The 14,486-nt window shown below is 39.0% G+C and overlaps 1 protein-coding gene across 5 annotated transcripts in view; it reads left to right on the top strand.

The window, feature by feature from the left end:
- The window catches only part of CSMD3 (CUB and Sushi multiple domains 3), a 592,920-nt gene that overhangs the window by 337,974 nt on the left and 240,460 nt on the right, over nucleotides 1-14,486 (top strand). For all 5 annotated transcript variants that reach the window (XM_079984060.1, XM_079984063.1, XM_079984062.1 and 2 more), the window contains 2 exons: nucleotides 2,523-2,626; nucleotides 11,180-11,292. In XM_079984060.1, coding sequence (XP_079840186.1) covers nucleotides 2,523-2,626; nucleotides 11,180-11,292 — 217 coding nt within the window. The remainder of the gene's footprint in view (nucleotides 1-2,522; nucleotides 2,627-11,179; nucleotides 11,293-14,486) is intronic.

Here is a 14,486-nt window from a genome sequence, read left to right as displayed (position 1 = left end):
ATGGCTCGGGCTTATAGAAGACACATTAAAAATGTTAATATATGCAAAGTTTTTAGAGAGTCTCAAACTACCATATTCCATGAAAGCCTGAATAATAAAAGCAATACATCCAACAATAATTTCAGCTTTCATAAAACAAAAAGTAATTGATTCCTTTGGTTTTATAGAAATTATATATGCAAATTTGTTTATTTAACTAAAGGGGAACATATTTTCTGTTTGTTGGGTGATATATTTGCATTTTGTTTTTGTTGATTTCCCAATTTGGATTCTATCTTGGTTTTCAATTAATCTGAGTGATTAATTAATTTTTGTTTGTTTAAAGTGATGCTTATTTACATAAGTTCTATTGTTTAGAGAGTACATAAACGGCTACTGAGACTGATTTAATATCTCAACCTCACTTTTGTGAAAGTATGTATAGAGTAGAAAGTAACCGGGATTGTGTATGATACGCAATAAACCTTAATATGAAAAGTTACTGGTTTTCTGAATACTGATTGAAAATTATTTATTTGGGTTCACTTGTAAAGCCCTGTGATGATTTAAAACTCTAGTTTGGTATGTTGCAACCCATGGCCCTGGTTGCCTTATAGCTTTCAGTTATTTCAGACATCGCATTTCAGCGTACAATTTGCATCAATGTTCTGTATGGAGTGAAACAATGACCTTTCTGCCCTTAATATCAGTTTGGGGCTTTGTCCAAGCTCAAATCTAATGTAGGTGCTTTTTATGCCCCTACATTACCAGACCAGAAGATAATGTGGAAAAGATTTAGTGGTAGTAATATGTATCTCAGGAAACTGTGACATTCCAGATTTTGGTGAACTCCAACTCCCATCAGCTTCAGCCAGCATGGCCCGTGTGATCTGCACAAATAAAGAGCCACAGGTTCCCATCCCTGCTGTAGATATTTTTTATTATTATTATTCTCTAGGATTTCCATTAATGTGCAATGTGGAAAGTCTTACAGCAATGATCTGTGGGTTCCTTTCCCCCAACGTAGGTAACATAACTTGACAAGGACAAAAGCCCTAGTCCATAAATATGAATACATACATACATACATACATACATACATACATACAGAGATAGATTGTGTGCATTATATCAAAATTGTTAGTTGTCTCTAAGTTAACATTGATACCCTCCAACGGCTTGAACAGTTGGCAAACCATTTCATTTTCAGTTTAACAACTGACTACTTTTAGATTTTCAGGCAAGGGGGTAATTAAAAATCATGTTTTGTAACTTCAAAAATCATTTTAGGAATGCTGCCAGAGTTCCTTGTGCCACAATTTAGTGTTGTGAATTATTTGGCCTGGGTAATGAAGCAGCATGATGCTAGACATGTATATTATACCAATCTTATGCTCCTGAGGACTCTGCCCTTGGAGAGTGCTCTGATTGTGGTACCAGATGAGTTTTGCGGGTGGATGGAGGAGCCTTTGGATCCACTGGATCCAAATTCTTCATATTCCCTCAGCATGCCCTTAGAAAAGAGATCTCGAGTATGGCAATCCCATTAGGACAAATGGGAGGGGAAATCTGGGAAAGAGAACTAGAAGAACACTGTTAATTAAAACAGACGAACACACCTGCACACAAAAAATATTAAAATATTTATATACCACTTTTCTGGACAACCCCCCCCCAAAGCTGTTTGCAACAGTAAAAAAAAACAAGTATTAAAAAATCAATTATTACTAAAGCAGAGAATAAAATGGACTTAAAACTACACATTACTTAGGAGTCCTTTGAGACTTACAAGCCTTTGGATTTCATTCCTCTTCCTCGTAGGATTCTCACTCACCTGCCCACTTTGTGTTTGTCTCTCAGCTTGCTTTCTAATTTAGAAGTGTGTTCCAGGTTCTCTCATAGGAATACTGGTCTCTGAACAAAACCAGAAAACTATCCTAGTGTTTCTAAGTTGGCATTCTCATGCCTCTGAGGCTTCCTCATGCTATCCCTCTAGCATATGCAACTTAGAAGTGAAGCTCAGGCTCTTGTCATAGAAGTAAACCCTATTGAATTCAGTACTGTCAGTTGTTTGATTTACTGTGAATAATGACAGGTTATAATTGCAGCTGTTATATCTGCATTTCATTTTTTTTTAAGTGAGAATAAACATCTCCCCCCCTTTTGCATCTATCTGTATGAATTCTCGATATGCTTGTACGTGCATGAGCTTCTGCAAACAAAGTATGCTTAAAAACAAAAAAATGTTATAGTTTCCACTACTGATGTGTAATAAAATTCTTGACTCTGACACTTTCGTTTAACTTCAGGTTATTAAAAAGGTAAAACTTCTGCATTTAAATTGGAAAACTGGCCTTAGGGGTTCCATTGTATTGCAAGAAAGGGGTAAATTATTGCCCCATATACTTCCGTTATTTTCTTTCTTGGACAAATGACTTGTTTATATAAATAAAATATGAGAGTCTGAAAAACATGTGGATTCCATGCTGATAAAGTAATATAAATGTAGATGCTTTAAGTACATGTTTTATTTTTCCCGCTAGGTTATCCAGATTAATTTTGAAGAATTTGATCTGGAGATTGGCTATGACACACTAACAATTGGTGATGGAGGAGAAGTGGGTGATCCCAGAACTGTCCTTCAAGTGTAAGTCGCTTTAATTTACAACCCAATGGTTTAATATTTTGCTCATCTTTTATATACAAGGGAGTCACTTGTTGCAATATATCAAATTAATTTCTGTAAAGCCAGTGTTAGCTACTCTACTTACCTTCCTGCCATTTCACATGGAATTTAAGATACGTCTTTTGTAGTGCATAGCAAGAAGAAAAGGAGCAAAGATGGCACAGACCAGGGGCATTAATAAAGTGATGGATTTCGTGTTGAGTAAAGTCTGGAGAACATGTTAGTTTTTCTGCACCGCCTTTTCCAGATCACATTTTTTTGAAAAAGAGAAAATTCTAAAATATTAGTTGCTTTGTTTTGCTTTCTTTAAATAAATAAAATCAGGTGGGTTTTTTCTCCTGTGACTTAAAGAAAAATGCATACTTTATCTCCCTTCTTTGCTGATTCTCTGGCATGCTGTTTGCTGCTTCACATATATTAAAAAAGTCAAGTGATTTTGGATGTGGGCTGGGAGCATGAAAGAGGTGAATAAATTTCTGTATGGTGTGGAGAAAGTAGATAAAAGTATGAGAACCAGGGATCATCAAGTGAAACAAAATATTCAGGAGATCCAGGAAGTGCAAAATGAAGTACCACACTTTTCCATTTATAAGACTAGGTTTTTTTCTTTAAAAATTATGCTAAAAAGTGGGGGTTGTCTTATACATGGATAGTTTGATTGGTTGCTGCCGTGGCTGTTAGCGGCTATTGGGCGTGCTATTGGTTGCGTCAATGGTGGGTGTTGATTGGCTGACGCTGTGGCAATTTGGTGGGCAGTTGGCAGCTTCTGCTGGTGAGGGAACAGATGAGAAGCGGATTTTGCAATGCAATCCCCATAAAAACCTCAACAACCCTGGGCAATCCTCCGCAAAAAAGCTCATCAACCCTGTGCCATGTCCCATTTTCTTAAATTTGAGTCTCCACAAAATAGGAGGCATCTTATACATGGGAAAATACGGTACTTACATAGCATAATCTTAAACAATGGCATTTGATGTCACAGATTGTAGTGATGGCTACTGAGTTATACTGATGATGACCAACTTGGGTGGCTTTAAAAGTGAACTAAGCAAGTTTGTGGAAGATAAGGCTATCCATGACTGTAACTCATAATGGTCATTTACTACATCTATACAGTAGGCAATATGCCTTTTTTTGTTACCAGTTGCTGGAGAGCATGGCTGAGGAGACTGCTGTTCTGCTCATGTGCTCCTTGTGGGTTTCCATCAGATACCTGGTTGGTAACCGTGGGAACAGGATGCTGGACCAAATGCACATTTGGTCTGATCTAACAGGGTTCTTCTTATGTTCTCATGAATTTCATTTAGCTGATCTGCGACATCAGACATCTGTGACATCTTGGGCTTTAGGCAAAGAAGATTTCAGGATAAAGTTGTTAATGAATGACAGGTGGTATTGAAACATATCATTCACTTGGCAATGGAATTAGAGTTTCGAACCACAATCCTAAATTCCACCAACTCCAATAGAACTTTCTCTTCTGTATTTAAGCATTTGGGATTTGATACTGTTAGTGAAGTGGGATATGGGAAGATAAGCTACAATGCAGAACATTTTTTTTCTTCTTTAAGGATTCTGATTTGCTGAAAAGGAGCTATTGATCACAGCATGCCAAGTGTTTGCTATGTTTAGTTCCTAGGGCTGGATAGAGGAGTTGTTAGAAGTGTTATTTACGCTGTGGCTTTTTGAAGAAATCTTCTTACAAGCTTGGTAATGTGCATGGCTTGTTTTTGACTGTTGTAGTTGAGTGTAGGTTATATTATAACTTTCAAATAAAGAAATGTCCTAAACTATATTATCTTTAAAGTGGGGGTGTGGTACACAAAAATTATCTTCAAAGGCTGATTCCTGTAGTCATGCCTTACAGTTTTGAGAATTTTGTCTGTCTGTTTATTTATTTCTGGAATTTCTTGTGCAGCTGAAACTCATATTTATTCTGTCCTGTTCCGTTCTAAATGCAAATGAAAATTTGTCTGTGTGTGCCTCCTTAACCTTTCCACATACACCCATTGTATGCCAACTGGAAATTGTGCAAATGCTTATGAACTAGATATTGTTGAAATCTTTTACAATTTTATAAGGGATAAATGCATGTGGGGCAAGTATTAGCTAATATTCTGGAAAAAGTCTAGATCAGGGTTAGAATGTGGCCCTCCAGACCTCTGTATGTATCCCTCAGAACTTCCCCTAAAGGACTTTCCTTCCTCTTCTCAAGCCACAATCCTCACTGATACTGCTTTCGTCTGGCTGAAATGTGTTCTTGAACTATGAGAACATCTCTTGCTTGCCTGAATGGAGAATGGAGAGGGTTTTGTGTGTGTGCATGTCTGAAATGTAGCTTACTGTACAAATGTGAGAGTCACAACGGTTGCTCCATGTAGTTTTGTCTCTGGCCCTTCCCACTTTCTATCTCTGACCTCGCCCATCACTGGCATGTAGCTCCTGGAAGGATGCTCAAGAAGGAATGCCGTCCTTGAACTGGGAGCTTCCCCAGCCCCTATCTAGATCACTAAAATCAATTATCAATACAGCAATGTATTGTATGACCTCTTCTTGAAGTAGTTGTGAGAGTTGGTCAGTCTTCTATTGCTCAGGCTTAGTCTGTCTGTTCTGTCTATTGTGAATTTATCCTCTTTTACAATAAGGCTTAAAAGGGGAAACCATGACTATGCATATTTGGCTAAAGCTGTTCCTCTTCCTTTCTTTATTACTATCAAACTTTATTTCAGTCACAGACAAGCATAACTTTATTACATAAGAGTTCCTCTAATTTTCTATCAAAATTCTTAAAAGAAGACAATGGAAGTCGAATATTATGCTGCTGGTATTTATATTACAACTATAGCAATATGTATATATAATTCTAGCATTATGCTTGTAGCAATGACTCTGTTTCCACGCTGGCTTTGTTTTCTGTATACGTATAAGGTTTCCCTTTTTCTTCTTCAGTTCTCTTTATAAACACTGCAAGGGTTCAGATTCTGAATGGGGAAAGGAATTGCCTCATTAATTATATTGTCCATCACCCCACCTTTTTCCCAGACTGGGGTGGAATCTAGAGAATCTGAGAGAATGCTTTTTTAAAATACGTTTTGGAAAATATATTGAATTGACCATAAGCTCACCATTGCCCTCTGGTGTCACATTTGTATAGTGCACTTAAAATGATCTTAAAACGTTATATTTGCAGCTGTATAGCTGAGTCCTGGGTCTAAAGGCACATAAAAAATACTTAACATCGATAAAATACAAAAAGCTAAAAACACATAAAGAAAAGAATTTTAAAGCAATTTAAATGTAATAGAACTAAATCATTATACAAACAAATTATTAAAATACAGATAATAAAAACAAATGGAACTGCTTTTATGATTTCATATCCCAAAATGCATCAAGTTAAGCATATATATATATTCATAGTGTAAACTTGATCATTTCAGAATCAGTTTTGTCCTATTTACTGATTTCCCCTCCAGCCCTCACCCCCGAATATGAATCATTCCTCACATGTTTGGTCTACTTTAAGATTCTAATGTTTTGTAGTGACCCATCTGATGCAAGACAAACATTAAATAAGACTGATGAAATTACAGTGTTTTGTTACAAATGCAAATGAACACTCCATTATTTTATCTTATCATCACATTACTTCAAGTTGTCAGGAGCTTCAGAGTAAAGTTACTACTACATTATAATAAAGACGATGTAGTGGGCAAAGATGTGCTAATAATTTGCTGAAAATCTTTTCCAATTTACACAGCTGTCAGCCTGAGCGTGATTGTCTCAAGAATTATTTCTTGTTCAAATTGGCATCTTCAATCTGCTTTGCAATATTTATTCATTTATATATATATCTGTCTAATATGTGTTTGGATTCAGGCGAGTGCATTGACTAGCCCAGTGGTTCTTTAAAAAAATACAATTTGATACACCAGCTATCTGCCAAATGGCAATGAAAGCAAGCTAATATGTCATCATCCAGGAAACAGCCATGACCCCCCTCCTCCAGGGAGATTCTCACACTTGATGTCTCTTCAGACAGACAAGACACTTCATACCAGAGTGATAAGCAACCAGCTAAGTGATGATAATTTAAGAAAACCTCTGTCTCCATTGATTGTTACTGCTTTCGTGATCCATTTGCCTTTAGTAATTAACGAAACACATGGAACAACCAGCTTTAAAGAAAGAACAACTTTCTTATCGAATGCTTCCGAAGTTGCTTCGCTGCCAAGAATCATACAGCAAATGTTATGCCTCCCAAAGTGTCCTTTTCATAAATGTTTCGTATGATAAGGAAGTCAGAAAAGCACTCGCCCAGGGGGATTACTGGCTGTCTTGCGGCATCTAAGCTCTTTTCAGTCAGGGAAACAGACTGTGCTATAGCACCAAGCTTAAGGACCCTTCCTGTGCCAAGAAAGATTGTCTATAATAATTATGTATAATTGGTTATTGCAATTAGGTGCTATCAGCACGGTAATTTTGGTCATGCGGATGTGTGCTAATAAATATAGCTCAGTGGTGGAACATCTGCTTTGCATGAAGAACATCCCACCCCTGTTCAGTCCTTGTGCTTCGAGGACCATAGGTAACCCCCCAGAAATAAATTCAGACAGAAATCAAATTTTAGTTTGAAATTAATGGGCAAAATTTAGGCCACAACTTTATTGATTACACAATCTGAGCGGTATTGGCTTAGGCATTGACAAACTAAAACTGACCCCTGCCCGCCCTGCAGGAGGTCTGGAAGGGTAAATCAAACGAGGGAGCTACATCGATGCAAATCGGCTATAGCTCAGCCCGGGGTTCCTGTGGTCCTGGCATGCCCCTAGCCCCTCAGGTGGACTTCGGATGAGATCCAGAACCCCCAGATTCCATTAACGGAATACCTTTTTTTAAGGAGAGGCAGGTGATGACCACACCTCCCCTCCCCCAACCACAACTAAGTCAATGCCTAACCGCCAAACCTTACAAAGTTGTGATGATTGCTGGGAGGTAGGCGAAAACCAAATGGCCAGTGCCAATCTGCCAAGTGGACAAAATTCCTACCAGGCCCCTGCCGCAAAGCAGGCGACCAACCGAAGTCCCAAGCAAGGCCAAAGCACAGAAACCAAAGAGGGCGGGTGGGTAGGTGTTCGGCAGCACAAAGCGAGTGGTTCTGACGCATCTCGCTGCCATTTATAAACCCTCTTCCTCCCCCAACTTGTGAAACAACCTGATTGGGTGCTGGAACTGGGGTGATAGAGAGACCGCCCTAGCAATGCCGGGCTAGGCCCTGCCTCCGGATGCCATGGGGCCCCAAGGTCCCGAGCGCAAGCAGGATCCTCCTTGAAAAGGATCCTATTTGGAAGCAGGGCTGGCTTACCCATGAGGCAATCAGTGTGACAGGATCCACAGGGGCAGGAGATCCAGCCCCCAACAAATACACTGATGGAATCTACACACATATTAAAAACGCTGTAAAAATGCTTTTTTTAATAAAAAAAAACATTTTGAAAAATATGTTGAATTTTGCATAGCTAACTTTCGCCATCTAGTGTCACAGTTGTATATTGCACTTTACAACACATTTAAAGGGTTTTATTTGCAGTTGTGTAGCTGTGTCCACTGTCCGCTGCAACAGCTGTGGCACACTCCTTAGAAGCCGGACCAGATGCCTCCTCAGCAGCCCCCCCCATGTTGCCTCTACAGTGGCCACTGACAAACAGGAGGCACGGCTGGTCTCCTCCAAGCCTTTTTCCTGATGTAGATCTTCACTCACTCCTTCCCTGGTACGGGAGGCACCATTTTGTGGTTTGCCTCACGTGCCAAAATGTCTTGGGACAGTCCTGCCTGGAAGTTGGACCGAGAGAGACCACTGGAAATCCAATGTCAATACTGAGCTAGATGGATCAATATTCTGACTCCCTATGAAGCAGCTTCTCATGTTCCAAACATGTGCTCTGGTGCTAGAAGCACTGTATTAATCTCTCCGCAACATGCTGCACCTGTGAAATGTTTCCTGCACTGTCAGAATAGCGAATTCACAATAGATGCTCTAATTAAATGAAAAATCACCGATCTACTATGAATATATAAGAGCAGGAAGCTTTTACTGTTTCCACCTGGGAATATGTATCAAGATTTTGAAAACAGAATATGTGAAATATATGAAAGAGAATCTAAGATGATCAGGGAAGTGTGTCGAGACAAATAATTATCTGCAGCTCTGGAAGTCTTCAGCTGTGTTAATTCTGTTGTGCTCATAGTACTGAGAGCATAGACGAAGTCCACAGTACAGTGACAAAGCCCCCTGTCTTCCATAGATCAGGGCACTACCTTATTTTGTATTCCATTACTATTGTTGTAAGTCACCTGTGCTTTGAAGAAAGGTGGGGTATAATTCATTATGAAAACTACAACAACAACGATGATGATGATGATGATGATGATGATGATGATGATAGGAAGAAACCCAGAGGCACATCAGAACTCTTCCTTCTTATATTGTACCAAAGAAGTCTGAATTAAGATATTAACTACACTAGGAATGCATTGTCTTTCATTACAGTTCAGTGGTTGGCCTGGCCCTCTGGTAGTAGTGCAGAACAAGCATTTGACTTGTGAGGATGTTTTAGGCAGCCACAGCTGCCTGATGTCACAGGAGCGGGCAAGGCATAGTCACAGCTACAAAGGAACAATGTGGAGCCTTCACATGGCAGCTTATTCTATTCCCCAGTTTTCCTAACTGCTGTTTTCATGGAGTAATTGTGGGAGGGACAGAAGTATGCATGTGTGGTAAGGGTGCGGCAGCAGCGATGTTGTCTAAATGATGTTAATTGTTGTGTCACATCACACCCACTGGTATGAATGAAAATTATGAGGGTATATTGATCAAAAAGCCACATTTCCATAACAAAGCAGGTACTGCTGTGATTCCTCATCCCTGCCCTGTGGAATGCATTTAGAAACCTTCCATCTGTTTTTGCTGGAAGTTTGAATCACAGAGCCATTTCAGATCATAGATAAAATTCGCTGTTCAATAAACATTTCTCTATTAGGAATTCTGTTCCTGTATGAGTCAGATGATTCAGTGGCATCATGTTTGCTGCTTGACTATGTGTTCATTATCTTGACAGAACAACCCTTTAACTATAGGACTTCTTAAAAAAACAAAAAACAAAATCGTGGATTCAATCTGAGGTTTAAGCAAAACAACAAATTGCATATCATTTGTCTTGTGCTGTTCAGCTAGACTACCCTCTTTCTTGTGGGTGGAACAGCATCCTAGAAGACTTTTATTTATTTATTTCATACACAGCTTGATTGTAAAAAAAAACACAACAAAACAAAACAAAAAACCCTCAAAGGGGTTTACAAAATCATTTCCTTCATATATCTCTGCAAACCTTGCCCTATTGATGAAACCTTTGGTGCAATCTTGTTTGGCTATTGTAAGATCCTGATGCCTGATTATGTGAATTTTCCCCCTCCAATCTCTGCCCCATAACATAACCCCCATTGTCCAGGAGTTCAGTGGAGTGTTTTCATGGATAGTGAGGGCTGCAGTGAGGAGGGAAAGAGAGTTTGACTTGGTGAGCTGCCTTCAGAAGTGGAGTTGAATCAAAGGGCTTTGTGAGAACAAGCAAAGATGGTTAGTAGGAATGGGTAGGGACAGAGCCCAGAGGAGCACACTTGGCATGATGGTGGCAGTTCCACATTCTGGGGCAGTTCCACCTTCTACCCTTGAGTATGTTGTCCACCTTCAAGATGATAGCCCTCATAAGGTTGTCACCATCCTTGAGTATGTTGTCCACCTTCAAGATGATAGCCCTCATAAGGTTGTCACCATCCTTCAGTCTCATAAGAACATAAGAACTTGGTGGAACAGGCCAATGCCTCATCTAATCCAGCATCCCATTCTCACAGTGGCCAACCAGATGTCTGTGGAAGCCTGCAAGCAGGACATAAGTGCAGTTTCCAGCAACTTGTTTGAGAACCCTCTGATTGTGGGGCTAGAACGTAGCCATTGTGGCTAGCAGCATCAATAGCCTTGTCCTCCGTGAATTTATCCAATCCTTTTTAAAGCCATCCAAGTTGGTGGCCATCACTGCTGCCTTGGGAAAAGTACTTTCTTTTATCTGTGCTGAATCTTGCCACGTTCAGCTTCATTGGGTGTCCATATGTTCTAGCATTATGAGAATATCTTGGGTAATATTACAACAATGTGAGAAAAATCCAGACATTACAATTTTATCATTAAAACTAGCTTTTACCTTTCAAACAGAACAGCTTTCTTTTTAACCCTAAATGTCAATTGCAAGAATTAGATAAAAATTATTATCATGCTGTTACTTAGGTGTACAGAGCTGAAAGATTTTCAATTGGTAGTATCTCTCCTGATGACTTTTTGAAATGCTGTGATGTTCTAGTCCCTTAGCGTGCTGTAATCAAGATCTCTTTCTTGCCTTTTTAATATCTCTTTATTTGAAGACAATTTCCAGCTAATGGGATTTTTATTTTGTTTATGATTAGGTTAACGGGAAGCTTCGTACCAGATTTAATTGTCAGCATGAACAATCAGATGTGGCTTCATCTTCAAACTGATGAAAGTGTGGGCTCAATTGGCTTCAAAGTTAACTACAAAGGTAACTATAAGCTATCAAAGATGTTCCTAAAAGGACCTGAGTGTAATCCTTGGCTTTCAGTCTACCAAAGGAAAACTAAAGAAAAGATTTCTACAGTCTGAGGTGAAACCAGAGTATACTAAAGAAAGAAAATTTGGGAGGGCCCATTTTGCTTTGTTTTTTGTGTGGAATTGTACTTTATTATGTGTACATAATTTTCAAGGGCATCTTATTAAAAGTTGTTGGGAGTGGCTTTCTCTAATTTGACTATTCTGTCTGAAAGGCGTAGAAATGGGTCAGAATCTGAAAACTGTTGTCTGAAAAGGTTTTACTCTGGTGATCTCAAATGGCTGAAGTAATAATAATAATGCTCCTTCCTAATGTATAGTCATACTCTCCTTGGTTAGGGTTCCAACATCTGGATCAGGAAAAAACATTATTGCTACATCTTCAGTGTGACAGCCCTTTTGATATTTGAAGATGGCTATCATATCTCTTCTCAGTCTCCTCCTTTCCAGACCCAACATACCAACCACCCCAACTGTTCCACAGAAGACTTGATTTCCAGCCCTTTGATCATCTTGGTCACCCTCCTCTGCACACATTACAGTTTACCAACATCCCTCTCAAATTGTGGTACCCAGACCTGACCACAGTGTGGTCTGACCAAGGCAGAATAGAGTGGGACTATTACCTTCTCTTGATCTGGACACTATACTTCTGTTGATGCAGCCTAGAATAGCATTAATTCTCTCTCTTTTTTGCTGCTGAATCACACTGTTGACTTTTGTTAAGCTTGTTTTCTACTAATGCTTTTCACTTGTACTACTTGTAAAACCAGGCATCTCTCATCTTATATTTGTGTTGCTGGTTATTCCTATTTAAATTCATTTGGTTAGTTTTGGCCCAGTTCTCCAATCTGTTCAGAGTTCATATTGTTTTTTTTGCCTGTAGTTGTTCAACCCTTTGACCTTCTTTCTCTGTCCCCCCTGCCCAGAATTAAACAAAAGGCAAGTTGACATCATAATTACAAGACTCTCCAGCTTTATCAAGATGTTATTTATTGCCTTTTCTAGAAGACCCTGCCCTAACTATGCCAATTAATGTATTTTAATGTACCTTCCAAGAAAGGTAGCTAACTACTTGAATTCTCAAAGGCAAAGATTGTTTGCAATAACTGTCAATAGCTTTTAGCAGTTTAAGCAGAGCTAGTATTGATCCAGTCACTCAATCATTCAGCTTACAATTGATTGTGTTAAAAATATAATATAAAGCTAACCAGTGGTTTTTTTTTTTTTTCTGGGGGGGTGCAGGGGGATGCATGCCCCTAAACATTTTGTGAATCTAAGTTTGGCCTCATTGAGGAGCAGTATTTCAATATGAGTAGGAAAATGAGAGCACCCCTAAACATATCTTTTTTAACAAAAAAAAAGCACTGAAGCTAACAAAAGCATAAATATAGAGAACTTAAGGTAAGTTGATGAATACACAAGCATATTCACAGCGTCATCAGATTCATTTTGCCAAATAATATCTGACTTACTGTGGTGTTACACCTTCATAATCCTTTTAGACCTATCCACTTATTTTTGTGTAACAGTAAGAGATCATCTATTTTACAACTGTGGGCATGATTAGGATATTTTTGAATGGTCTCTGAATAGCTGTTTAGGACACCTTCGGCACCCAGTCTATACTGTTTCATGCTTGGGCTAATTGGATATTTTATTTTATTTTTATCAAGACTGAGCAGGTCTTGAGACACCTGAAGGGTGATGACCACTAACCCAACATGGCCACCTTGAAGGGGATGTACCCTATTCAATAATGGCCCACTGGCTAAGGAATGGAGCTGTCATGTTACGACTGGGAAGGTGATGAAAGGTGCAGATCAGCATGTTGCAGATCCAGTGTTGAGAACTGGAAGGTTCTTCCTAATAGTTTCCACAAGTCAGAAGTTGTCCACACTTGGCCTTTGTATATTAGCTTATGCTTGTGCAAGTTACCGGTGCCTAGCTAATAAAATTGTATTTTCAAGGTTGTAGCCAGCTAATTTCCACTTGTTGTAGACCCACTGAAATTAATGGACCAATGTTTGTTAGGTCTATCAATTCCAGTGGGCTTGCTCATTGAATGAATAACATGGGATACAACCCTCATTCTTTCTCTTTCTTTCTTTTTTGTTGCGGGTTTAATAATGGAGTGAAAAGGAATGGTGTGTAAAGGGCATGTGCAGAAATTCAGAGAGCATTTCTTTTGTGCTGTGAGATAAGTAAGCTCCATACCAGGCCATGACATATACCGTTTTCTCCTAAAGAATGATCCATGAACAGTGTGATAAACATTATTTGAAATAAGACTATTGCTTCTCCATGGCATTTCTGTGAAGGCACTGAGAGAACAGTGGAAAGGGACTTCAGGGATTTCATTGTAAACGGCTATGTGAATTATTGATCCTGTACAGTCTACCTGGTTATATTTCTCTCTCAGTTGCTAGAAGGTTATGGGTATAGAAATTTATCCTTTCTCAAAGTGTAAAAGCCATATGGATGACCGGTGACAAAATTTAAGTCAGGAACACAACTCTCAGAGCAGCCAGTCTTGAAAACAAGTTGGTGAATCAGGGGGACAATATTAAATACACTCCACTCCATCATTCCTTAAGAGAAGAGAGCTCTTTGTAGTTGTAAAGAAGGGATTGCTAGAGATGTGCTTGAACGCTCCTTCAGTCCCACTGCTGTACTAAGACTAGAATTTGGCAGGCCCTGGCCTTGTGATTCTCAGCTCCTATTTTCTCTCTGCAAAGACATAGATACGATTCATGATCCAAAAACTCTTCATGATAAATTAATGGAATTTTAATTAGTCTATACAGTGTTTTGTTACACCTCTTTCAGGATTTAAAATCATTTGTATGTGCTATTTTACCCCTATGCAAGGGACTGGTGTCAAATATATCAAACTGCTAGGAGTAAACAACAACAACAACAACAACAACAACAACAACAACAACAATGCAGAGCAGTGGACCAAAACCTATTTAAAGAATTCCAAGGGGAAAAGAGACTTGTTAGTGCTGTAAGAGCATTAGCTACATTGATACACTGCAATTGATGTGATGAAAATAGACTGAACCTGGTTAAATTTCAACTTTGATAATTTTTCCTAGTTAACTTCTGGGTACATTTTTTTTGGTCAACAATCCTGTCCCTGGG

The sequence above is a fragment of the Podarcis cretensis genome, assembly GCF_951804945.1.
Source record: "Podarcis cretensis genome assembly, chromosome: 7".
Lineage (NCBI taxonomy): Eukaryota > Metazoa > Chordata > Lepidosauria > Squamata > Lacertidae > Podarcis > Podarcis cretensis.
Note: the sequence above shows the minus strand (reverse complement) of the source record. Positions and strands in the feature narration are given on the sequence as shown.